The 26740-nt window shown below is 44.3% G+C and overlaps 3 protein-coding genes across 7 annotated transcripts in view; 2 read left to right on the top strand and 1 right to left on the bottom strand.

Moving 5' to 3' along the window:
• LOC125088865 (zinc finger protein 345-like) overlaps nt 1-26740 on the bottom strand; it is a 256962-nt gene that overhangs the window by 45563 nt on the left and 184659 nt on the right. The gene's annotated exons all lie outside the window — the stretch shown is intronic.
• The window catches only part of LOC125088868 (zinc finger protein 665-like), a 577134-nt gene that overhangs the window by 545650 nt on the left and 4744 nt on the right, over nt 1-26740 (top strand).
• On the top strand, nt 117-23935 carry LOC125088910 (KRAB domain-containing protein 5-like). Of its 5 annotated transcripts, none has more exons than XM_047710534.1 (4): nt 164-342; nt 11493-11619; nt 12131-12226; nt 23209-23935. In XM_047710534.1, the coding sequence occupies exons 1-4, from the start codon at nt 286-288 to the stop codon at nt 23274-23276; spliced, it is 348 nt and encodes a 115-aa protein (XP_047566490.1). In that variant the 5' UTR covers nt 164-285; the 3' UTR covers nt 23277-23935. The 5 variants fall into 5 exon arrangements, with proteins under 5 accessions (XP_047566488.1, XP_047566490.1, XP_047566491.1 ...); XM_047710535.1 differs by lacking the exon at nt 23209-23935 and adding an exon at nt 13659-14436; XM_047710536.1 differs by lacking the exon at nt 23209-23935 and adding an exon at nt 12696-12855.

The following is a 26740-nucleotide window of genomic DNA, read 5'->3' as shown; positions in this document are numbered from 1 at the left end:
ACCAAGCTCAGTCTGGCAGATGGGGCGGGGCGCACGGGAAGCCGACTCCCCGCCCACTCGTAGACCCCGCCCCCGCCCCCGCTGCGGACCCGCCCCGTGCCCCTCCCAGCACTGCCGTGGCGTATTTCCGGCAGACCCGGAAGCGGAACCGGAGGAGTGTCGGTCTCCCTGTAGACTGTCCCTTTGCTTCCGCTTCAGGCTGTAGCGCGGCGGCCCTCAGTCGGCCAAGGTCCATACGTGGGTGCGGGGGTGGTGGGATGCTAAAGGCCCCTGTGTACTCCGGTGATGAGCCCGGACGTCGCTGCGACCCGATCCCAGGGCTGGGTTTCGCATCGGTTGCCGGTAAAATCCCTGGGAGGCCATCCCGGCTCCCTCTCCAGCTCTGGCGTGGGGACACCACCTGCCTCTTCGTTTCTCTGCTTGGTACCCTTGGCTCACCTTCCTCACGCACCCGGTGCCGTGTGCAAGTCCCCACTAGTGGCCCGATGCCCCTCGCGGGGGCGCCCCCTGCCCGGTGTCCTCCCTGATGCTGGGCTTCTGCGCACCTCACCCTGTCTTGAGGCCCCACCCCCACAGCATCGTGAAGGGCCCCTTTCGCCTGGGCTTCTGCTCACTGTTGCTACCCCTGCAGAAGGTGACAAGCTCGTGTCCCGTGACAAGTCGTGTTTGTTCCGTCCCCAGGCTCATCCCATGCGGGGGATGTGCTAGTCGTGCTGTGGTTCGGGGGCAGCTGTGCAACAGCCGCTTGATGTAAGAAAGATGTTAGGGCCTGAAGTGACGGCCACGAAAGAATTCTTGAGACGTCTTAGTGCGAAAAGGTGGTTTTATTACAGCACCAGGACAGGACCCTTGGGCAGAAAGAGCTGCACTGGGGTCATGAGCGGTGGCCCATTATATACTTTCAAGTTGGGAGGGGGTTAGGGACAGCGTAAGTCTCTAAGGAATTTCGGAAACAAGGTTTCCGGGATCTTGAGGGGGCTAGCTGTTAAGGGAAGGTCATTTATTACCTCTAATAAAACCTTGGTCGTGAGACCCTTCCGGTGTATATTAGTGGGTCATATGCTTGGAGGATGATTGCCAACACATATCTTGGTGGGGGACGGTGGGGGGGTACATTAGAACTACAGGAAAATTCTAAAGGAGTTTTTACATGTTAATGGAGATGTGCAGGATCCAGGGGGTTGGGCTAGGATTGCCTTTTGCCCTTAGCAAAGAATTAGCATCAAAGCAGCTGAGTTCCTAGAGGAAGGTCACTCTGCCTGTTTGAAGGACTTGTCATTGGGCTGTAGACAGTAAGGGCATTTAATAATTTCTCTTCTGCCTCTGTTTCCCACATCACAGTGGAGGGCTGGGATCTGCATCTTTTGGAGTCCCAAACAGACCAGGTTCTGCCATTCCCGCTGACAAAACTCAAAGGCAGAGAAACCAGTGGTGGTGAAAGGAAAAAGGGATTTGCTTTGGGGAGGCGGACAGTGGGAAGACAGCAGAGTAGCCTCTCAAAGACTGTTCTCCAAAGTATTGAAAATACTCCCAGGTTTCTAAGGAAAATGTAAGGCAAAGGTGGGTGGATGAGTAGTAGTGCAGGTAGGCAGTGGAAGTCAAAGCGATGGCATCTGTGAATCAATCATTGGTGGGGACTGGCTGGCTCCGGGCCATTCTTAACTGCTTGAGGGCATGGTTTCAGTTTCCCTCAGGATGATTTGCTCTCAGGATCTTCCATGTGAGCTGAGACTCGAGCTGGGAAGAAGAACCCAGAAAGTTTGAGGTCAAAATGGAGGCACTCGAAGGCCTCTTTTAGTGGCATGTGTACAGCCCCAGTGCCCCACTGGAAAGAGTATTCCCCATACAAGGGTTTTGGGTTTTTTTTTGTTTTTTGTTTTTGTTTTATTTTGTTTTTATTTTGTTGTTTGTTTGTTTGTTTTGGGATTTGCTTTATTTTGTTTTGTTTTGTTTCTCCTATCTTTGTATCCTCAAGTTGCATTTAAATTCGATTCCAAATTTATTATTTTTAAAAAATTTCCAGCGTTTTTCCTTTAAATTGTATTACAGATGAGGTCTCAAGGGTTTTATAATAATTATATATTGAAATGACTCTTAGTATCTCGTACATAATTTTACACTATTTCATTGTGTATTTGCTAAACATATGGGAGTCCTAGGGCTCCTTTAAGAAAGTACCACAAATAAGGATGCCTGGGTGCCTCAGTTGTTAAGTGTCTGCCTTCAACTCAGGTCATGATCTCATGGTCCTGGGATCGAGTCCCGCAAGAGGCTCGTGCTCAGTAGGGAGCCTGCCTGTGTGCTTTCTCTCTCTCTCTTGCAAATAAATAAAATCTTTAAAAAAAAAAAAAGTACCACAAATAGGGTGGTCTAAAACAGAAATGTTAAAAAAAAAAGAAAGAAAGAAAGAAAAAGAAGCCAAAATAAAACAAAAACGAATATATTGATTCCTAGTCCTGAGAGTGGAAGGTCTCTGTAAAACCCTGTTCCCTCTGAAGCCTGTCGGGGAAAAAATCTTTCCTTGGCTCTTCTAGCTTCTGGTCTTGGTGAGCAGTGTTTGACTTTCCCTGGCTTGTGGTGCATCACTCCAACCCTTCATCTTCACAAGATGCATCTCTTTGTATAGGGACACCTGTCATATTGAATTAGAGGCCTGTTGTACCCCAGGATAACCTCATCTTAACTCATTATCAGCGATGACCCCACTTCCAGTAAGATCACACTGAGGAAGTTGGGGGACAAGGAGGGGTGGGTTAGGACTTCACAATATCTTCTCTGAGAAAAAGCACAGTTCAACTCATAATAGAAGGATATTGATGATCTCCTCTATTAAGTCAAAAACTAATTTAACCAGACCACCTGATATGTTTAATGTTATGTTCTCCTTTGCGCAAATCTAGAAATGCCTCATAAGAAAGATCACAGTGTATTTGCTGATAGGAAATGCAACCCGTTCGATTTTTGTTTGCATTATTTTTTAATTACTGCTAGTAAAGAAGAAAGCTGATGTCACTGTGTTAAGGGTTTGCTTTGCGTTCTTGTAGGGACCCAAGGCATGCTGCTCCAAAAAGTGGCACATAAAGGTTATTTTGAGCTAAAAGTAATAAAAACCCAGCATGGGGCGCCTGGGTGGCTCAGTGGGTTGAGCCTCTGCCTTCGGCTCAGGTCATGATCTCAGGGTCCTGGGATCAAGCCCCGCATCAGGCTCTCTGCTCAGCAGGGAGCCTGCTTCCCCCTCTCTCTGCCTGTCTCTCTGCCTACTTATGATCTGTCTCTCTCTCTGTCAAGTGGATAAATGGAATCCCTAGAAAACAATTAAAAAATAAAAAAAAATAAAAACCCAGCAGATGCAGGAAAGGCCCTCTGCTTCCCACGTAACTGCCTAATGCACATCGGAAAGGTGAGCCTGCAGCAGGAAGACAAGTGTTAACTAAGGCCCCTCGTCTGCCTGATGGAACAATCTTGTTTTCCAAGCTTCTCTTTTCACCTTGCCAAGGAGTCTTCTTCCCTGCCCCTGTCCTTAGCTCAGGTAAGCTTCGTGGTGCCTTGTTGTCTTTGGACTTGCATATCTGTCTGGGTTCCACGGACATACGCCTGTCTCATGTCTATTTGATTCTAAGGCCAGTGAGATGGACCACAGGGCAGGGGAAGTTCTCCCTCCCTGACATTCTCAATTCTCTTGTTAGTCTAACACTTGAAATACAATCTCTGCTGTTTCGGGTATGTAATCACGTCATCCATGAATAATAACAGTTCTAGCGTCCTACTTCCCTTGTCTTGTTTCTGCGTTTACCTGTTTCTCTGGGTCCCCGCTCAGGCATCCTATGTGTGGTGAACGGGGAGAGCCCGGACTGGGCCCCTAGTCCCAAACTCACTTTCATGAAAAAGCTCTCAGTGTTGACTGCTGATCATAGTGTTTGCTGAAACGTTCTTGCTGAGATATAATTTCAAATGTTGTATTTGGCATGATTTTACTACCAAATATTTTAGTGATGGGTTAACCATACTCAAATATGTTTTGCTTAAATCTGTTATTTTGAGGGCGCCTGGGTGGCTCAGTGGGTTAAGCCTCTGCCTTTGACTCAGGTCATGACCCCAGGGATCTGGGATCCAGCTCTGCATTGGGCTCTCTGCCCAGCAGGGAAACTGCTTCCCTTCCTCTCCCTGCCTGCCTCTCGGCCTACTTGTGAACTCTGTGTGTCAAATAGATAAATAAAATCTTTAAAAAAAGAAAAAAAAAGTTAGAAATCTGTCTTCAAGGTTTGTCCAGGGATACAAATGGCATTATTGCCTTCTGCTATGATGCCGAGTTATATGTGTGTGTATGTGTTTGTGTGTGTGTGTGTGTGTGTGTGTGTTCAAGAATCAATTAGATGGAGGACCTTTATTAGGAAGAGAACTGGTCATGATGTGGGAAACAAAGGCAGAAGAAAAAATACTAATATCCTTATACCTACAGTCATTGACATATCCTTGAAACAGGTAGAGTGACATTCCTCCAGGGACTCAACTGCCATGATGTTAATAGGTTGCTAATGGGAAAAGACAATCCTGACCTGAACTCCCCAACCCCCACCAGGATCCTATAAGTCTACTGTAACATAAAACATGTCCTTCAGAAACTTCCCTTTTCTCTCAAACCCCCTAGCTGCCTAGTGGTAATCATCCTCCAAGCAGATGGCCCACTGATAGACATCAGAAGGGTTCCCTGACTAAGGATTTTTGGTTGGCAATAAATGACCTTTTCCCAAGAACGGATAGCCCCCGCAAGGTCCTGGATACCTTTCTTCTAAAATTCCTTAGATACTTGTGCTATCCCCAACCCCCTCCAACTTGAAAGTATATAGTGGGCCACGCATCATGACAGAGTGCGGTCTTTCTTCCCCTGGGTCCTGTCCCCATGCTTTCATAAAATCACCTTTTGCACCATAGACATCTCGAGAATTCTTTCCTTGCCATGGGTATCAAACCCTAACGTTCTTTCCTACATGGATACCAGAGATTAACAGTTTATATCACAAGCAGTTGCCTACCTATAACAAACACATGAAAAAATGTTCAACATCATTAGCTAACAGGGAGATTCAAATCAAAACCACATCGAGATACCACCTTACCCCAGTTAGAATGGCCAAAATTAACAAGACAGGAAACACCAAGTGTTGGAGACGATGTGGAGAAAGGGGGACCCTCTTACACTGTTGGTGGAATGTAAGTTGGTGCAGCCACATTGAAAAACAGTGTGGAGATTCCTTGAGAAATTAAAAATAGAGCTACCCTAAAACTCTGCAATTGCACTCCTGGGTATTTACCCCAAAGATACAGATGTAGTAAAAAGAAAGGCCATCTGTACCCCAATGTCCATAGCAGTAATGGCCACAGTCACCAAAGTGCCAAGCGCCAAGATGCCCTTCAACAGATGAATGGATAAGGAAGATATGGTCCATATATACAATGGAGTATTATGCCTCCATCAGAAAGGATGAATACCCAACTTTTGTAGCAACATGGACAGGACTGGAAGAGATTATGCTGAGTGAAATAAGTCAAGCAGAGAGAATCAATTATCATACGGTTTCATTTATTTGTGGAGCATAAGGAATAACACGGAGGACATTTGGAGAAGGAGAGAAGAAGTGAATTGGGGGAACTCAGAGGGGGAGATGAAGCATGAGAGACTATTGACTTTGAGAAAGAAACTGAGGGTTATAGAGGGAATGGAGGTGGGGGGTTGGGTGAGCCTGGTGGTGGGTATTAAGGAGGGCACGTATTGCATGGAGCACTGGGTGTGGTGCATTAACAATGTTGGAACATTGGGGAAAAAAATAAAATTGCAAAAAAAAAAAAAAAGAAAGAAAGAAATGAAAAATAAGAAGAGTTGCCTACCTGGAGGACAAACCATTGTTTGATAAATATTTCATCTTTCCTTTCTCTGAATATAATCCCCTCTTTGGAAATTCGAAATCCTACCTCCTCCTTCTTAAGTCACTGTGACACAGAAGCTTCAAACACCTGTCTTTGAGTCTCATGTCTTTCTCGTTCCCATAATTAAGAACTTCATTGTTTTCTCTACTGAAAATGTCTTACATCATTTTAAGTCTTAGACCAACCAAAGAATTGAGAACAGCGCAGGAAAAACAAATTTTCCCCTCCTCACATTCATTCTGTTGTGTGAACTGACCTCCAGGCTTCACACCCAGAACAGAACGTGCAGACAGCGCTGGGGATCAAGGGCAGCCAGAGCTTCATTGCTTTGCCAGCCAAGGAGGCCTCAGCAGGTCGGGCCTTCAAACCTACAGCCCACCTGGGGAAAGGGCTGGGGGTTGTAGGAAAATATGGGATTATGTCCCATTTTCAGAGGAATTGTGTCTCTGCTGCCAGCCATGTTCATCATGTCATCGGGGTGAAACCAGGTTCCTGAATCAAAGGGCTGAGAAGCGAGGAGAAGAGGTTTGTGGGGAAGAGAAAGGTTACTTATTTGGAAATGGAGTCTCACTGAGGTGGGAAGCAGAGGCAGAAGAAAAATTACTCAATTTCCTTACCCACTGACAAGCCCTTGATACAGGCAGAGTGACTCTCCTCTAGGGACTCGACAAACTCCACCTTCAGGCTTTGCTAAGGGCAAAGGGCAATCCTAGCCTGACAGACTCCTACCCCCAACCAGGATCCTGGAAGTCTACTGTAACTATTCCTTGTAAACTTTATCTCTAAACGCTCCAAGATACGTGTTGACAATCATTCCCAAGCATACGGCCCACTGACAGACATCTAAAGGGTCTCACAACAAAGGTTTCATTACCAATAATGAATAACCTTTTCCCCAATAATACCTAATTCCTCAAGGTCCTGGAAACCTCAGTTCCAAAACTCCTTAGAGAATTACACCATCCCTGACCCCCTCCCTGACTCCCTCCCGACTGGCAAGTATATAATGAACCACTCCTCACAGCCCTGGGGCAGCAGCGCTTTCTGCCTGAGGTCCTGTCCCTGTGCTTCAATAAACCACCATTTGGCACCAAAAATATCTGAAGAATCCTTTCTTGGTCATCAGCTCTGCACCTCACACACCAAACCTCACTTATATTCTAAGAACCAGGTTGCTGAAAGAAAGGGCTGAGAAGTGAGGAGAAGAGAAAGGTTACTTATTTGGAAAAGGAGTCTCACTGAAGCATTAATTGCTTTTATCTTGTTCAACCTGATGCCTTCCAAGTGGTTTTCATTTCAGTCACCAAGACAGCTGTTGTAAGAAGACTGCATATTTTACAGTGAAAAAACAGTGTTTTCTGGAATGGCTAAAATGATGAAAAAGGGCCAAAACACCCAATTTTCCTGAGAATGCTGAGAGTTAGAATTCTCATATCGCTGATGGGAAAGTAAAAAGAACATGCAGTGTGGAAGACTGTGGCAGGTCCTTATGAACAGAAACACCTACTGAAGGGGAATATTTAGTCACCCGAAAATATGTCTCCTTGGCCTGAACATTATTTTCGATCGGTTATTTTGAATCAAAGGAAGATAAAGGAAAAACTCTGAAATCCTCTGTTTACTTAGAAAGAGACATTTGCATTTATACGTGTGTAAGCTGTCTCCCTCTGTGTAGCAGAAAGGGAGAGAAGGAACCAGTCTCCAGAAACTCTGATGGTGGAGAAGGCAGGCTCAAACTCTGCTCACAGCCCCAGCCTTGGTTCCCCTGCTTGGCCTGGTCACCTCCCCAGTTCCATCCCAGCAGGGTCACCTGTGGAGTTTCAGAAAGGATCTGTGGGCCTCCCCCTCAGATTCTGTCAGTTGGTTTGGCCGAAAACAACACTGTTGCGTTAATTAAGAGCTCAGGTGATTCTCAGCGAGGCGCGGGGGAGCCCAAGGGCTTTCGGTGGTTTTCTGAGAGTGGATTTTGGCTTTGGTTCTGGAGAGGTGACAGGGTCTCTGCTCCACGAGTCTGGGATGGTCGGGTTCCTGCATCCCGCGGGTTCCGATGTCGACGCTGAACTTGTGGGTGGCGGTGGCAGGGGACCCCTTCCTCCCCACAAAGCAGGTGAGGAAAATGCAGGGATGGGTGTCCTCATGGGAGTTCACAGTTTCTGAGCTGCTCCTGACACAAAGGACTGGGGAGTTGGGCCTTTTCTGCTTCTCCGAGTCCTGCCTGCGGGCGAGCGGTGTGAGGAGAAGGAGCTCGGTGGCTGGATTTCAGGGAGTTTTCTCCTGATGCAGCTGTGATTTCCCCCCAGATTCCTCGTGAGGATGAAATCTAGAGGTGGAGGCGAAGGCAGAAATGGCCGGTTCTCAGGTGAGCCTGGTGTCCCCGTGGATCCGTGTCCTCTGTTTCTCCACAGACCCTCGCGATGCGGATGCCTCCAGTGCCGGTGCTTCTCGCTTCCACGTTCACCTGTTTTTAAGATCTGGTCAGAAGTGATACTCAGGGTTAGCTCTTTAGAATGCTTCTCTATGTCCCAGAGCCTTCTGTCCTGTCCCCAACCTGGCTTCGATAGGGCATCAGGTGTTGTCACTTTGAATTAAAGTCCTGCGAGGAGTGACAATATTCCGTTGGTGGCAGATCCGGAGGGGAAGGGGTCGAGTCCGAGATTCCTGTGGCTGATGAGGTCTGGTCCTGGGATATCAGGGAGGGAAATCATTTCTCATTCGGGCTCATCTGGATTCTGGATCAGCTGTGTGCAGCCAGGGAGGAAGGAAATGCAGACATAAACTCGATGAATATGAGTCCAGAAAAACTTGGAACGCTCTTATTCTAAAAACGGGTGTTTTTGTGTCTACATCTTTAGCATGTGAAAGAGATATTCTACTTAAAATCCACTAGAGGAGGGTGCCTGGGGGCTCAGTCAATGAAGGTTGGACTGTCGATTGCCGCTCAGGTGGGGATCTCAGGACCCTTGTCTTGTATCCCCGCTTCTAGCTCCGTGCCCAGAGGGGCAGAGGGGAGTCCCCTTGACCTTCTTTTTACTCCTCTCCTGCCCTTCCCCATCTCCTCTAAAATATAAGTCAATCTTGGGGACCGAGGGTGGTTCACTTGGTTAAGAGTCTGCTTTCTGCCTCCAGCTCAGGTTGTGATCCCGGGGACCTGAGATCCAGGCCCACATCAGGTTCCCAGGTGGGCAGGGATCCTGCTTCTTCCTCTCCCTCTGCTTTACTGCCTGTTTGTGGTCTCTCTCTTGCTCCTTTTGAAATAAATACAATAATTTTTTTCAAAATTTTATTTATTGTGGCACCTGGGTGGCTCAGTGGGTTAAGCCTCTGCCTCCAGCTCAGGTCATGATCTCAGGGTCCTGGGGTCCAGCCCCACATTAGGCTCCCAGGTGGGCAGGGATCCTGCTTCTCCCTCTCCTTCTCCTGTTCTGCCTGCTTCTGCTCTCTCACTTGCTCTCATTGAAATAAATACAATTTTTGTAAAAAATTTTATTTATTTGTAAGAAAAAGAGTGAGAGCACCAATAGGGTGTGTTATGGGCAGAGGTAGAAGGCTCCCCGGTGAGTAAAGACACTCCCCCACTGCCTCAATGTAGGAGTCGATCCCAGGACCTTATGTCTTGGCCTGAGCAGAAGGCTGATGCCCACTGACTGAGCCACCCAGATGCCCCTATAAATAGAATCTTTAAAGAAGATGAAAATAAAAATAAATCTTAAAAATTAAAAGAAAAGAAAGGAGTAAGCTAGGAATTACTAGCACAGGGATGCTGTGCCATCTCAGTGTAGTGTCTCTGTCAGTCGTTTGGGTCCCCAGACATCGGTCCTTGATCGACTGGAAGCCCGTCCCTTAGCGCTGCCAGAATTCCCCTGAGGCAGGACAAAGGCGGTGGAAGTTTCCTGAAAGACCTAAGAGATCAGCAGGCAGGGGGGCACAGGAGAGCTTGTCCGCAAGGGGCAGTGTGTGGGGGTTGCTTATGGGGGAAGGAAGGTGAGGAGTTCTGGGGAACCAGGAACTTGCTCCTTTCTGCTCACTGTACCTGGTTGTCAGAAGCCCATTGGTTCCTTAGGCGCTTGGGAATTTTGAGGTGGGTCCCCTGCTGTGCCTGTCTGGACTCAGCCAAGGGGACACTGGGGCCCTTCCTCCACTCCTTTGCTCAAGCCTCCTTGCCTAAAAGCAGCCTCTGCAAATCTTACAGTGATTCAATTGTTTAGGTATATCTACTGTATTTCCAAAATCAGATTGATATTCTGAAATCCTGTTTTCAGTCCAATGGAAATTCCAGTGATGATGTGTCCTTTGATGTGCATTAGGCGCTGATAACATTTGCTTCTATTCAGCTGATGTAAACTTCTTTTATTGGCTTGTGCTGTCTGCCAGATCCTCCCCTGTCATGTTTCTATTTTCCCTCCTGTCATTTGTAAGGAACATAGGATCCTGAAGAATATGCAGGAACTATCTCATTTCAGGTGTAAACTTCTTCCTTCTGTGTTTTGCTTGCTTGTAGGTTCGTTCTTTCTTTCTTTCTTTTACACATTTTCTCAGTTGTGAGACACAGAGAGCACATGAGTGAGGACAGGGAAAGAAGGAGAAGCAGATTCCCCACTGAGTGGGGAGCCCAACTGAGGGTTCCATCCCAGGAGTCTGGGATCATGACCTGAGCTGAAGGCAGACCCTTAACCAATTGAACTATCTGGTTCCCCCCTTGCTTATAGTTTCTGAGGAGGAGAACAAAGTCAAAAGAGGTGTGGATAAAATTAAATTTCCTTCAGCTCCCAGTCTCTTGATAAATACCTGAGAAAGGCAGAGTAGGACATTCCTCAGGGAACTCACAACTGCCTCAAGGTTAATGTTTTGTTGGATGCAAAAAACAGCCTTAGCTTGACAGTAGACTTCCAGGACCTTGTAATTCCTCTTTAACAGATGAAAATTGCTTTGGAAACTTCCTTGAATTCTATTCCCTAAATGTAGCTTGGCCATCATCCTTCAAGCTTGTGGCCCACTGATAGATATCTGGAGGGTCTCCTGACTAAAGTGTTACTAAACAGTGAGTGGCCTCATCAAAACACCAGCTGGGGGTCCCTGAGGGTCCTGGAAACTTGCTTCCAAATTCCTTCGAGCCTCCTGCTAACCCTCACCCCCTCCCCACCTGAAAGCATAGAACCAGTCACTGCTCACGTTCCTCTCCCCTTGCGTTAGGACCACAGTGTTTGTACCACGGGTATCTCAACAATCCTTTCTCCATCATTCACTCCAGATCCCCAGTATTTCACATCAGAAACATGTCTAGAATTTCTTGACCATTGGCTCCTCTCCCACATCCCAACACTTTGCACTGGACAAGGAGGGCTGTCACCTCTGTGTAGTTGATAGAGTTGACTTCTGGGAGTGAAAGGAGTGAGAGTTCTCAACCAGGCCGCCTCCTGCCCCATAGGTTTTCTTTCACACTCGTATCATGGAGATGAAAAGGTCAGGTCTGGTTCTAGCTGGTGACACTAACTTCCTCTTCATCTTAGGGACCATCTTAGGGGCACAGTTTGTCAATGGTCACTTGGTGACTGTGGTATTTGTTACAGGGACTGCTGACCTTCAGGGATGTGGCCATAGAATTCTCCGAGGAGGAGTGGGGACGCCTGACCCACACTCAGCGGCAACTGTACAGGGACGTGATGTTAGAGAACTATGGACATCTCCATTTCTTGGGTGAGGAAGACTCCTTCCAGGTTTCCAAAGCCCCACACAGGGTTTTGTTCCTTCCTGTGAAGACTGCCTCTTGGGAGATTTCTCTTGGAATGACTGGATTCCAGATCCAGGCAGAAAGGGAAAAAAGTAGGGGTTTGTGGATGGAGAGACAAATCTTCATGATGTTTCCTTTTCAGCCTCAGCTTCTCCTTCCTCAAGGTAACATCATGGCTTGTGAAGATGAGTGGCAGTTCTCAACATTGAGTGACATAGAATGGTGCTGCTTACATCTGAGACTGAAATTTCCCCTTCTTGTTATCATGTCTACTACTTGGAAGTGGAGGTCAGGATGTGAACATTGGAAACGCCTCCAGTGTGTTCTAAATGGGCAACATTTGGGAACATGTTGGGCAACAGCTTTGGGAATCCATTTTCTAAAATTGTCTAATATCGTCTCTACTCTCCTGAACACAAGACTCATGGGAAGTTAGAATCGGCAGCAATGGTCATTTTCCTTTTTCCTCATAAACAGGTCTCCTTCTGTCAGAGCCAGACCTGATCATGTTTTTGGAGCAAGAGAAGCAGCTCTGGGATGTGAAGAGAAAGGAGACCGGAGGCTTCCAACCAGGTGGGTGGGAATGGGTGAGGCAGGTGACAGAGGGGACGTCCAAGTCTTAAGGAGGAAGGTAGAACTTAAGCTGTGGTTCGAGTAGCTCTCCTTGAAGGAATGTCCGTTGGAGACATGCCCAGTTTTATGTCTCTGTCTGTCTCAGAGGGACATCTGCTCTTCAACTAGGCTAAAGTCTTTGTAAATTCTGGTTCATCATGAGATAAGTAGGTCAGAGTCAATGTATGCACAGTGGGGTTTGGTGCAGAAATTTCCAGAACACTGGAGACAGATTTCTAATGTTCTCTGCCTTGGCTTTCTAATGTTGGAGGCTTTAATATTAGTCTTAAACAAAGCAGAGATTTAGTAACTTCATCAGATAACATAGCACCTCTCTAAAATGAGAAAATATACTGCTTTATTTCCCTTCAAGTGTACTTTTTTCTTATTTCTTTTCTTCTTCTTCTTTTTTTTTTTTTTAAACCTATAGAAATTTCCACTCTTTGAGTTCTGTTCCTCAGTGGTCAAATAGTGCAATGTCTCTCTGTTTCCTAGAATTCCTACGTAACAAATGCTATTGGGGGACTAGCACATTTAGTACTTGGACTTGTAGCCTTTAATAAAGTTTAATTTATTATCTCATTTGTTAATAATTGCATCATGATTCTGTCTTCTGTGAACTTCTCGTGACTTTGTCATGTGTATTTTCACTTTCTGATTAGTTCTATATGTGATTTAGCTGTGTATTTTGTACATCAAATGTCCTGATACAACATGCACATGTGCTTTTTAAGTAGTGAGTTAGACAATAAAAATTTTATTTGTTTGAGAGACAGAGAGAGAGAAAAAATGAGTAGGGAAAGTGCAAAAGGAGAGGGAGAAGCAATGTCCCTGCTGAGCAGGGAGCCCTGGATCCAGGACCCTAAGCTCATGACCTGAACTGAAGGAAGCTGCTTAAATAATTGAGCCCCACAGGTACCCTGAATCCCCATGTTTGGAAAATCCTTTTTTTCAATAATGCGATGTTATTTCTGGGAAATTAACCATGAGCTTTTTCTTCTACTTTCCTCAGAATGTATCAGAATTTAAGCCCAAATACTAATTTCATATAGGTGTCTCTCAGCATATTTTTCAACTTCCATGGTGTTTATATACTGAGAAATGAAGAGGTTGTTTGTTTCCTCTGTCTTACAGAATGGATTATAGGGTTACATTCTGTGCAGGAGGGGAAATATATTAATAACGTAGTACATTTCTTTCAAGCTTTTTAAGTGTTCATAAAATTTTCATTTACAGCTTTTTATAATTGATTTTAATGAGAATTCTTTATGATGTTATAGTTCAGGAAGACATGCCAATCAAAAGCTTGTTTTTCATGGGTACGTGGACACAGTTTTAAATTGTGGTTTTATGGAAGTTTTCCTTTTCTGTCATACATCAATGTTTTATTTAGAATTTCTTGGGTTGAGTTTCGTCTTACTCTAATTTGGTAATTTCCTAATAATGTGTTTCTTGTGTCTGGCTCATTCCACCATATTCGTTAGGTGTGGATTCGGTCTTACCTGTGTGTGTTGTTACAGGAAGGGAATTTTCAGCTCAGTGTATTTCAAGACCTTGTGAGCATAACTCAAAAAAAATGATCTTTATGTTTTTTGCCGGTAAATTTTGTGTCTTTGTCTTGTGTTTGTATGTCACATATACATACTGTGTGACCCCTACTTTTTATCTCCTTGGTGAGTGGTCAGTGAATGTTGTACCATGTCTAGGTGAGTTGTCATCCACATAGAATTCATTTCACCGTGTTTTTGTGGGTGAATTTTTATTCTCTCTGCATGAGAGAAAGACTGTTTCGAATTCAAAGTAATTTTCAAACTATACTATTGTATCATGTTTTGGTATGAAATATGAAAGATATATTTTATCTGTAATTGTAAGATGAATACCCATGATATGCCTTGGTACCTTTCTCATTGCCTTTTGTGTCTTCTATGAGTATTTTCCTTGTGGTTACCTTAGAGATTCCTTAAAACAACACTGTTGTAAAACAGTTTAAAACTCAGTGTCAATTCCATAAGGAATTCTTCTTCCTGTCTCTACCCCTGCACCCCCCCGACTTTGATACTACAAATTCTTTTATATTGTGTACTTTATGACCTACATTTGTGATTTTAATACTTAAAAAAAAAAAACTCTGTAGCAGAAATAAACTTGACTGGTATCTCATTACAACACTACAGGTTTGTGTAATTGTCTACATATTTATGCTCAGTGGAGAGCTTTGTGTTCTTGTGTGGTTGCAGTTACTGGGTAGAATCCTTTTATTTCATCTAGAGAGTGTTCCTTTAATGGTTCTTGTAGGACAGGTCTACTGGTAAACATAGAGGAGTCTTTACCTGGGAATGTCTTCATTTCTACGTCTGCGGAAAAGAGTTTTGCCCGGTAAAGTATTCTTGGTGGTGATCTTTTGGTACCTGAGTGCATTATGCCAGCCCCATTCTTGTTGGGACTGCTGGGATCCCACTGCTGCTCTTCTAAGAGCTCTTGCACAAGGTGAAGTGCATTTGCCATGCTGTTTCAAAAGTCTCTTTTCATCTGTGGTGTTTGATGGGTTAATTACAACATGTCATCAGTCTTCCCATTCTTTGTATGTGGTCTGCTGTATATACCATAGTTTTATAAGGAAGTAATTTGAGGAGCGCTTGGGTGGCTCAGTAGGTAAAGCCTCTGCTTTCATTTCAGGTCATGATCCCAGGGTCCTGGGATCAAGTCCCACCCTGCTCTCTGCTCAGCAGGGATTCTGCCTCCCTCCTCTCTCTCTCTCTCTGCCTGCCTCTCTGTCTACTTGTGAGCTCTCTCTGTCGAATAAATAAATAAAATCTTTTAAAAAAATTTTTTAAAAAAGGAAGTAATTTGAGGAAATAAAATATTAAGGCAGTCATAGTGCAAAGACATTTACTGTGGTGCACTGGATTTATTAAGATAAACTTGTCTGTTGTAAGTGGACCGTTACTGATGAAAAGCATGTTATTCAATGGTTAACTGTATTTGTTAGTAGACCTGAAAGGATTCAGGGGCAGATGGATCTCTAGAGAGGGATATTTATTTTCAGTGTGATTCGTTTTTTCTTTTGACTCTATTACTACATGTAGATGGGTGTCCAAAGAAAGCCAGAGTAGCAGAAGATTCATGAGATAAAGCAGCCTTTTATCTTTTCTTTATACTGCTTTGGTATCAGGGTAGTGCTGACCTCACAGAATGGTTTTGAGTATATTTCTCTATTTCAGTACATATAAATTTCTTTTTTATTGCTAAGATTTTGGTAAGGATTGTCATGAATGGTTCTTATAAATCTTAGTTTCTTTTTGTTGTACTGAACTAATGCCCAGGGTTTCTACCTAACAAGTGCTAATTGAACAAAGTCACTAAAAATATAATGATATGGCCTAGTCAGAGAATTCTCAGGGACTCTCAATAAAATTTTACCATGTATGTTTCTCCAGTTCTGTGAGCATAGAGAACACAAGCAGAGTTTTAGGGTTTTGATATGCACAGAATGCAATGTGTTATATATATATATTTTTAAAGATTTTATTTATTTATTTGACAGAGATCACAAGTAGGCAGAGAGGCAGGCAGAGAGAGAAGGGGGAAGCAGGCTCCCCGCTGAGCAGAGAGCCCGATGCGGGGCTTGATCCCAGGACCCTGAGATCATGACCTGAGCCAAAGGCAGAGGCTTAACCCACTGAGCCACCCAGGCAGCCCTGCAATGTGTTATATTAAGCTAAAGACAGATTTTGGAGTCAGAGACCTAACTAGGAAGAAGCATGTGTACATACATATGTGTGTGTACCTATATCTTCAGAAGGAAAAGGAATCTTGTGTGTGTGTGTGTGTGTGTGTGTGTGTCTGTCTGTCTGTCTTTGTGTGTGTGTGTCCCAACACTAATGTGACCTCAAGCACAGAGGGTTTCTGAGAGGGACATTTATTTATTTACTTATTTACTTATTTATTATTTATTTATTTGACAGACATCACAAGTAGGCAGAGAGGCAGGGAGAGAGAGAGCGTGCGATAGGAGGAAGCAGGTTCCCTGCTGAGCAGAGGGCCTGATGTGGGGCCTGATCCCAGCACCCTGAGATCATGACTTGTGCCAAAGGGAGAGACTTAAGAGACTTAAACTACCTAGCCACCCAGGCGCCCCTGAGAGGGACTTCTGTGGGGATAACTCAGCTTGACCTGTGACTTAGTTCCTGCAGAGGTTGTACAGATTGGCCTGGGTCAGAATCACCAGGAGCGCTTACAAGTCTTGAATCCCTATGGCTAACCTTACACTACCATGTCAGTAGCTCTGGGGTGCAGCCCCCCACCTTTCCTTTCTTACCTAGTATCAGGTGGCTGTCTAGGGACTAGACATTGAGAACCTGTATCTGGGGACACATTCATAGTTGGGTTCTTGAGGGAAGGTAGTAGCGTGTGGGTAATGTAGTGAGATACTCAGGTGTGTAGTCTTGGGTCTCCAGGTGTGAATGTGGACTCCTGTGTATTGGGCCTTTCCTGTATTGTTCCTTGGATGCCGGACCTTTGTGTCTACTTCTGAGTAGTCAACCTGGAAACCACTCAGGCTATATATGTGTGGTGTGGGCTGGAATGTTGACTTTGAAGTGTCCTTTCATGAAAGCTGTTCTGGGTGAGGACGGCTACATGAACCATGGAGTGTCAAGGAGGAAAGAGAATCCAAACTGAGGTCACCTTCTAGAAGGGTCTCTTTCTCCTTTGTCCCATTTGCCTCATGTTATGTAGGGCAGCCAGATTCAAACCCTGACTCTACCAGCAGGGGCTCACTATACCTTCCTTTATCTACATCATTTCTTTCAAAATAAATAAATGAAAAAGTAAATCATTTCTTTCAGTACAAGGAGAATGGTATTAGCCGTAACCCATAGAATCCAGAGCATTGAATACATTAAGAGCAGATTCAGTAACCGTGGGTCATACAGTGTATGCAGTGTGCAGAGGATCGTGTCAGACGCTAGTGAATATTTGGATTTTCTTTCTGATGATAAAAAGTAACCCACAAGTCATGTTTCATACTGAATCTTCTCTGAATGTGAATATTGAACCTTGTAAAAAGAAATAGGCTGTGTCCATTTGAAACTTGGAAGTATCTGTCTGATGCCGATTTTCACTGGAATCCTTTGAAATTGTGGTTTTATTCACCATCTGAATGTAGCCAACTGTTTGGCATTCCTTCTAGAGGTATCCCATGGACCTCAGCAGCTTCTACTGTAAAACATGTGCGATCATTTTGTATTAAACTTATTCTCTATGAGCACAGAGGGCTAGACATCTGTCCATGGAAACGTGTGGACTCCTGAGTGTCTCCAAAATCTATTCTGGGAACTCCGTGATCAGCCGGGGCCAGAGGTGATGCTGAACATGTGGCGGGACCGAAGGCCATTCTCTGTTGCTCGGCAGGACCATAGGCTGGGCTCTGAGGCTGCCCAGGTTCACTGAAGAGGCTTCCTGCTCATGCAGAGTAAGAGGTTATGCTCAATGCTCGGTCCGTGCTCCTGGCTTGGTTTTCTCCCCGGAGGCCTGTTAGAGAGCTCTGAGGTTGTCTAGGGTCTCTGTTCAGGCTTCCAATGGGGCAGGATTGGAGGCCGGGATCAGCCACGGGAAGTGACTTAGAACTTGCATAGCTACCCAGACAGAGAACAGAGAATGTTCTAGTTCAAAGTGTTGGCTGGACACCCAAGTTAGTCACAGCTGCTGACAAATCTCCTTAGCCAGGTAAGTTCATCTCCTCTCTGAAAGTGGGCAGATTCCCGTGGATCTCTGATTCGCTGTCACTGCAAGTTGGAGCACTGTCTGGTCCGGCAACTCTAAGATCTAAGCGCTGCCCACCTTCTCCGTGTCTATAGGATCCCCAGTGGTCCAGCACCACAGACACCCCCAGGGATCCCCATGAGGTGAGCTCTCACTGTGGAGAGAGTGGTTTGCCCTTTGGGGAATGCTGGATGTCCACTCTGGGCTGTCATTTTCTTTGTGCGGCCATTGTAGTTCCTTCTGGTCCCTCTTAGTGGTGCACTGTGCTGGCCCGGGGAAGGCGCACTGGGATCCACGTGAAATTGCTCCTGTTACCCTTCTAGGGGTATCCTTCTTGGTCTCTGGGGTCCCAGGGTGCATTAGCCTATGCTTTTGTATTGAGAATCACGCACTGGTGTCTCGTGAACAGTTGCTCATTGAGCGAAGGTGGAACTACTTTGTCACTATCTTCATGAGGTCCTCCCTCTGTGAGGAACAGTTTTCTCTCTCCTGGGCTAAAAACAGTTGTTTCCCCATATACATGTATTTGTGGGTATTTTTTTTAATATGTGTGTATGAATTTGCACATATACATGCTTGATATCCAAGAGGTAGTATGTTTAAATCATGATTTTTTTGATACTGAAACATAACCCTAACAGTGACAAATGCCTTTCATGTTAATGATTGTTCTGTGAGATGTTTATGTTGCCATGCTGCTTATTTGATTGCTTATCACTACATGGGTTGTTTCTTCTTCTGTTTCTTTAAATTTGATCATCCAGTTTTTTATTTCTAGGTAAAGGACAAATGTCGGCTTCTGCGTTGTCCCCATATTTGCAGCTTATGTGATTCTGATGTTTGGCTCCTGGTTCCTACATGGTCATACCATGTCCTACTTTTATCTGCGTTGTTGCTGGTGGGGTTTCTCTCTATTACTACAGAGTTGGGCACTAACTGTTGGCCAATCTCTTTTTCAAAGTGTCTAGTGAGTTCTTGGCCTCATTTTTTTCTGTTATGCTTTTTTTCTTCGGTCTTTGTAGTTCTCCATATATCATGAGAATGAGTCCTTTGTATCCTTTCTAATTCTATTTCTATCTTTTGAGCTCGTGATACAGAGATGTTTTTAATTCTTTTTGTAATCTTTTTCTTCATTTCACCATTCATGGTTGGTGTGTTATTGTTGTTGTTTTCTTCCTGTTAGCAATTTTTTCTTATACCGTACCCCAGAGATTGAGTCCTTATGTTTATCAGTCAGAAATGTAGTATAAACTAATGTGCTCTGTGGTTTCTTTAGTGTCTGGGGTTTCCTAATTTTTTTCTCCCTACATGGCTAACAAAATGAAATGTCCTCTGAAAAAGTTGAACCATGTTTTCTTTTTTTTCAAAGATTTTATTTATTTATTTGACAGAGATCACATATAGGCAGAGAGGCAGACAGAGAGAGAAGGGGAAGCAGGCTCCGCAGTGAGCAGAGTGCCCAATGCAGGGCTTTATCCCAGGACCTTGAGATCATGAGCTGAGCTGAAGACAGAGGCTTTAACCCACTGAGCCACCCAGGCGCCCCTGAACTATGTTTTCTTTTCATTTCCTTACACAGATCAGTTTTTCTACAGACTTTATTTATTTGTGTGAGAGAGAAAATGAACACAAGGTCAGGGGAGGGCCAGAGGCAGAGTGACAAGTAGACTCCCCACTGAGCAGGGAGTCCCAGGCAGGCTCTATCCCAGGACCTTGCATCAGGATCCAGTTTTTAGGCAGAAGCTTAACTGACTGAGCCACCCAGGCTTCCCTACACAAGTCGTGTCTTGATATGGATCCACACGACCAAGATCTTAGATGCTGACTTCTCCGTTGATTTATCTCTCTGTCTTCCTCCTCTAGTGGTGTTTTTCAGTCTCCCAGGTGCACACACCCAATGTCAGTTGTGGTGTCATCGATCTTCCATGGGCCTGTGTGCTCAGACGAATGATTATTCCTCTATTCCCACAGCAGACATGCCTCCAGGAGCTGGGCAAATGCCATAATCTTTGTCTTGCAGGCTGTCCCTGCAATCCTGGCAATGTGATAGATGTACCATTGTCTCTCTTTACTTCACTGGAGGTAGGATAAGTTCTACAGCTTTTATTGTGAAACAGGGGAGCATAGGCAACTCATTGGCCATTGTCTGTAATGGAGTCCCAGCCACACTGACAGCTTTTGGATGAAAGATTTCTGCCATGATGTTGGATGCACGCTTCATTGTTAGATTTACAGAGTGGCCAGGGATGTGTCTTTGGTGGTACCATGTGCATCTTAGGTATCTTCCAGAGCTTTGCAATTGGCCCTATGGCCGATGGTTGGAAAATCTTAAAGTCAAACCTTCCAGTACATTGACTTTGTGACCTACCCTGCATGTAACTGTATATCACTCCCAGATGAGCAGCAAAAGATCATGAAGGAAAATGTATTGGTTACTCCTGTGGATATCTGCACCGAATCACAGATGTGCCTTATATAGTATTACCACTATTCCTTGAAGTCATGTGGTGACCTCATGATCTGTACAGGTGTTTCCTTGATTGATGTTTTAGTTATAATTGTCATTCCACTCATACTTGGTAGTATAGTGATGGCATCTTGATCGTGGGTAGAGGACAGATGAGTTTATTGTATTGGGAAACAGATGTTTCTTTTCATAGCTGAAGATCGGGCATATACGCTAGGGGTTCCTTGAAGATACTGGGGTTTCCTATGCTCGGAGCCTCCAACACAAACCCTCTGCATATGCAGCATCTCCCAGTACCCGTTGGGGGTGGGCAGCTGGCCGGTGGAATTACTGTGATGAAGATGCTTTATGATGTTTGCTGTGTCATGAGCCATAAGACACTTGGACTTTGACCTGGGAACCGCCTGTCTTCTGCCAGTATTGGAAGATTATTACTGACCAACGGGTTACAATATAGAATGTGTGTCATCTTGGAAGTTTTATATTTATTGAGATTATCCATGGACTTTATTCAAAACAAAATAGATGTTCGTAGGTCTATTTCTTGTTTGTTCATTTACATTGTTTTGATTATACACATAAGTGAATATGTATGGTATTTATCTTTGAATCTGTGACTTAGTTCACATCGCATAATTACTTCTGGGTCAAACCTCATTATCACAAATGCAAGACACAATGAAAAAAGCATAAAGAGACACACAAATACAAGGAATAGCCTGATCGTTACCAGTGTGGAATGGAGAAGGATGATGGGCATCATGAGAAAGTGGGAATGGGAAGTAGAGGCTTCCATGGGGTGGGAAGAATACAGGGAATTCCTCCAATGGTATTTTCATAGCATATTATGGGGCCAGATGGTAGTTACTTGTGGTGAGCATAGTAGAACCTACAGGGTTGTCGAATCCCCATGTTCTACACCTGAACTAATGGGACATTGTCCATTATACATTAATAGAAAAGAAATCACGATGGATACTGAGAGGCATATACCTATGTAGATTAAACTAGTGTCTTAAGAAGTTGCAGGTAGGGTGCCTGGGTGGTTGACTGGGTTAAGCCTCTGCCTTCAGCTCAGGTCATGATCTCAGGGTCCTGGGATTGAGCCCCACATTGGGCTCTTTGCTCAGTGGGGAGCCTGCTTCCCCTTCCCCCTCTGTCTGCCTCTCTGCCTACTTGTGATCTCTCTCTCTCTTCGTGTGTGTCAAATAAGTTTAAAAATCTTAAAAAAAAAAAAAGATTTGCAGGTAAAGAAAACTAACCCTACTCTTTCAAGGAAGCTATTCCTAAGTATTCATATAAGGATAAAGTCCTAGGAAAGCAAATTGATCTGTACAACAGTAGAGATAAAGTTTCCTTAATATAGAAGGGAGGGGACAGGGAATGAGAAGCATGTGCCCAGCAGTGTGAAGAAGTGAACTGGAAGACCAAGAAGAGCCTGTGGTCCTCATAGGCTGAGCAGCCATGAGGGTACATGGAAAAACAGTCATTTCTGTGAGAGCTTTTTTTTTTTTTTAAAACTTGGTTTGTTTTTTTTCAGTGTTCCAAGATGCATTGTTTATGCACCACACCCAGTGCTCCATGAAATATGTGTCCTCCTTAATACCCACCACCAGGCTCCCCCAAACCCCCACCTCACTCCCCTCCAAAACCCTCAGCTTGTTTCTCAGAGTCTGCCAGCTCTCATGGTTCACCTCCCACTCCGATTCCCCCCAACTCACTTCTCTCTATCTGCCAATGTCCTCCGTGTTATTCCTTATGCCCCACAAGGAAGTGAAACCACATGATACTTGACTCTCTCTGCTTGACTTACTTCACTCAGCATAATCTCCTCCAGTCCTGTCCATGTTGATAAAAGTTGGGTTTTCATTCTTTCTGATGGAGGCATAATATTCCATTGTATATATGGACCATATCATCTTTTTAAAAAAAAATTTAACATATAATGTGTTATTAGCCCCAGGGGTACAGGTCTGTGAATCATTAGGCTTACATACTTCACAGTACTTCTGTGAGAGCTTCTTAAATCCATTTCCTTGAGTGTGGTCTCTCTCATCTCTCACCATCTAAGAGTGTGTAGTAATGGCCACAGGTTTCAGGATGGCTTTTCTGTGTAAGTGTATTCTTTGGAGAAGACCAGAAAGGGCAACCAACTTTTATAACTGTGCTCATTTTCACCGAAGTCTGTTTCTTTCTTTTTTTTAAGAAATATTTATTTGTTAGACACACAGAGAGATCACAAGTAGAGAGGGAGAAGCAGGCCCCCCACCGGCAAGAGAGCCAGATGCAGGACTTGATCCCAGGACCCTGAGATCATGACCTGAGCTGAAGGGAGAGGCTTAACCCACTGAGCCACTCAGGACCCCCACCAAAGTCAGTTTTCAGGAGGAAGCCTAGGTGGAAAGAAGTGATCCTGTAGCCTGAAGCCATGAGTAATAGGAAAAAATGCAGGGGAAACCTGAAATTGATAAAGACCACAGATGCAGTGGGGTCCAAGCTACAAAATCCAGGGTTGCAGCCAGAAACAGATTGCACCTGCGTTTCTCATGAAAGAGGGAGCTATTTCCATGAATAGAGTGGTGTGGTGAATTGAAGAAAGAAAATAAGAGGAGGTCCAGAGAAAATTTTATAGGGGTAGCATTGGCTTGAATGAAGAGTGAAGGGAAGCAAAGGACTCCATGCTCACCTCTATGCTCTTCCCGCTTTTTAGGAACCTTTGAAACTCTTCATCGTGATTCAGTCCTGGAATCCTGTGGGAAGCATGCATTGTCGATGTAAGACATCAGTGGCACATTTGTGAAAAGTAGAAACTCCGACCTCACCCAAACATCCAAATCAGAATATGAATTTTAATAGGATCTTCAGTTCATTGACATACACATTAACATTGGAGCAGTACACGTCTAGCTCAGCCAGACTCTTCCATTATTCTACTCCTGACATCATGTCTGTAGGACATTAGTTTGATATCTGTGCTTCGTATGCCATAAATCAGGATATGTGCTCTTTACTCCCCAGATTATTTTGGGTATGGGTTATCCCATGACATCACATGTTAGGATGGATTTTGATCTTTGTGCAAAAATGACATTGGAGTTTCGGTAGAGATTGCATTTTCTGTAGGTCACTTCAAGATTTATTGTGTTTCAGTTATTCCAGTGAAAGAACATGGATGCGTTTCCTAGTTATTCATTCTTTGAATCCAGCACAGTATATTACACTTTTCATTGTTTCTGGTTTGACCTCTACCATTATGTTAAATTGGAAGCATTTTGTGGGGGGAGGGGGTTTGCTCTAAATGTATGGTGTCTCTGTTTGGGAGTTGTTCTTTGTTGTGTATAAAAACAAATTAAGTTTTATGTGTTGGTTTGCATACCAGATTTATAAAATCCATATGAGTTTTAACAGGATTAAAACAATAAAGATTCACAGGAGAGGGGCGCCTGGGTGGCTCAGTGGGTTAAGCCGCTGCCTTCGGCTCAGGTCATGATCCCAGAGTCCTGGGATCGAGTCCCGCATAGGGCTCACTGCTCAGCAGGAAGCCTGCTTCCCTTCCTCTCTCTCTGCCTGCCTCTCTGCCTACTTGTGATCTCTCTCTGTCAAATAAATAAATAAAATCTTTTAAAAAAAAAAAAAGATTCATAGTAGAAGCAAGGGCAGTGGAGTAGGAGGACCCTAGACTCGTGTGTCCTGTCATGAGCACCACTAGATAACTGTCAGGTCATCCTAAATGCCCCATTGGGCTGAAGAGTGACAGGACAAACTCTCCAAGTAAGAGGCAGAAGAGGCCATGTGGAAGATGGCAGATAGTGTGGAGACATGGTTTAGGGAGGAGAGGAGTATAGCATTGTGGAGGGCAGAGATCCCTGGCTGTGCAGTAGGTGTCATGAGAGAGGAGCACTCAGGGGATGCATAAGGAGGTTTCCCCAAAGCCATTGGCTTGGAAAGGGAGAAGGGCTGAATTTCATGAGTTCTTGGAACCAGCACATCTTAAATCCTGGAGGTTTAATGGTCATCAGGTTTGGATGGGATAGAACCAGGAGGGCACTGGGGTGCTCCCGGACAGAAGGTTGGCAAACAACCTGTGGGCACTGAGCGTGGAAACAGTCATCTGAAGAACACCTGGGGTGCACAGTGAGGAGAGTATTCAGTAGTCTAGGAACACATTTCTGAGAGGAAACATTCAGTGACATGTGGCTTCCAAAACATGGGAGCACTCTCCTGTCCTATAGCATAGAGACTGAGCCCCACTCAGTGAGGACACTGGCTGTCTGCCTTTCTTGCACCAGGCCCCACCCACTGTGATCTGAGGGGACTGCGCTTCTCAGTGAGACTTGCCGCAGGCTCAGCAAGGTCAGCCCCTGCCCACATCACGTCTCCTGAGCAGAGAGGTTCTGCAGGGCTGCAGTCCTGGTGGAGTTGACATCAGGTCTCCTTTCACAACCAGAGCAGAGCTGACCTAGTTCAAACTGGCCACATTCAGGCCAGGGACCAAACACTGCCCGTAGCAGGCAAGGAGAGCCCCTGCAGACAACTGGTCTGAAGGATACAACAGGACACATCACTGACTTTTCTAATGGACAAAGGAAAGTAGAGAGTTAGACAAATGCCAAGATGAAAGAATTTATCCCAAAGAAAACCAGCAGATAAGACCAAGGCCAGAGATCCAGTAGAAACAGTAGTAAGGAGCTTGATGGAGAATTTAAGGTCGCAATCATAAGGATACTCAAGGAATTGGGAAAACAATAGTGAGAACTTTACCACAGAGATAAGAGTTTAAAAATAATTGGGTGTTTGGTGGTTCACTTGGGTAAGTACTGATTCTTGATTTCTGCTCAGATCTTGATCTCAGGGTCCTGGGATGTAGGCTCAAATCACACTGTGTATTCAGTGTGATGCCTGCATGTGATTCCCTCTCTCTGTAGCTCCCACCTGAAATCTTGTGATTCCCCCCCTCAAATATATAAGTCTTTTAAAAATCAAACATAGATTAACAATGCAGTAAGTGAGATTAGAAACAGGTTTGATGTAGAGGACAGGCTGGAAGAAGCAGAAGAATGACTTTGTCATATCAAAAGCAAATGAAGTGATACTGAATCTCAACAAGAGAGGGAGAAGAGTCATGCAACACAGGATTGCATTTAGGGAATTCATTGACCCCATCAGTTGTAGTAAAATTCCTAGGTCTTGGGCTTTTCTGTCTAGAGTATTGATTCCAAATTCGATTTTCATCCTTCTTACTGATCTCAGGAGATGTCCCATTTCTTTGGTTCATGGTTAGGAAATCAGTCTTAATAACTTGTCTAATTTTAGGAATTCTCTGTTTTGTTTTGGTTTTGTTTTTGTTTTTTCATAAATTTCCCTAGTTGGGGGCGCTGGGAAGCTCAGTGGGTTAAAGCCTCTGCCTTCAGCTCAGGTCATGATGGATCAAGCCCTGCATCGGGCTCTCTGCTCAGTGGGGAGCTTGCTTCTCTCTTTCTGCCTGCCTCTCTGTGCACTTGTGATCTCTGCCTGTCAAATAAATAAATTAAATCTTAAAAAAATAAATTTCCCCATTTGTTATTATGTAATGGTTTGTGGAGTTAAAGCATTGCCAGTTTTGTTTTATTGATTGAAATGGGCATTACTTTCTGTGTTCCATTAATGCTAATCTTCTACTTTATTTATTTCACACTTTTCTTTATATCATCCCTCTACTAAGTTTCATCCTAGTCTCTTCCTTTTTTAGTTCTTCTGGTGGAAATTGTTTATTCCAACATTTTTCTTAACTCTGTATTGTATAACATGAAAAACTTGGGAAATGGGAAGTCTAGTAGGGAAAAACCGGCAGAAATAAACAAGACGAACAATGACCAAAAACAGTAAAAAAAATTAAAATGATGATCTTGAGGGATTTCAGTAATCATGTCCCATGTGAAAAATGAGTTTTACTGTTTCTTTTTCAGTTTAGATTCCTTTACTCTATTTTTGTTTGCATAATTGTTCTGAATAGAGAATCTAGTACTATGCTCAAAGGCAGTGGTGGGCAGTGATGATAGAGGAGAAGCTTGCAGACTGTCCCTCCTGAATAGGTTTCAGCTTTTCATGTATTTGTGGCATTCATTAGGTTGGGGTTTCCTTCTGTCTCTCCTTTGAGTATTTTTATCATGACATGTTGTCCGGTATGACCGTATTTGTATTCTGTCTCCCTTAATGTGATCATGTCATTTTTGCCCTTCGTCCTGTTAATGTGGAGTCTTGAA

Source organism: Lutra lutra, chromosome 17 (assembly GCF_902655055.1).
Source record: "Lutra lutra chromosome 17, mLutLut1.2, whole genome shotgun sequence".
In the NCBI taxonomy this organism is placed as follows: Eukaryota; Metazoa; Chordata; class Mammalia; order Carnivora; family Mustelidae; genus Lutra; species Lutra lutra.
Note: the sequence above shows the minus strand (reverse complement) of the source record. Positions and strands in the feature narration are given on the sequence as shown.

What these genes read in the sequence shown, in the direction of transcription:
- LOC125088910 (XM_047710532.1), top strand. Translation starts at nt 286, where the DNA reads ATGAGCCCGGACGTCGCTGCGACCCGATCCCAGGGCTGGGTTTCGCAT. An exon ending in GGGTTTCGCATCGGTTGCCG is followed by an intron (nt 343 to 11,492) that starts GTAAAATCCCTG and finishes TATTTGTTACAG; the next exon opens with GGACTGCTGACCTTCAGGGA.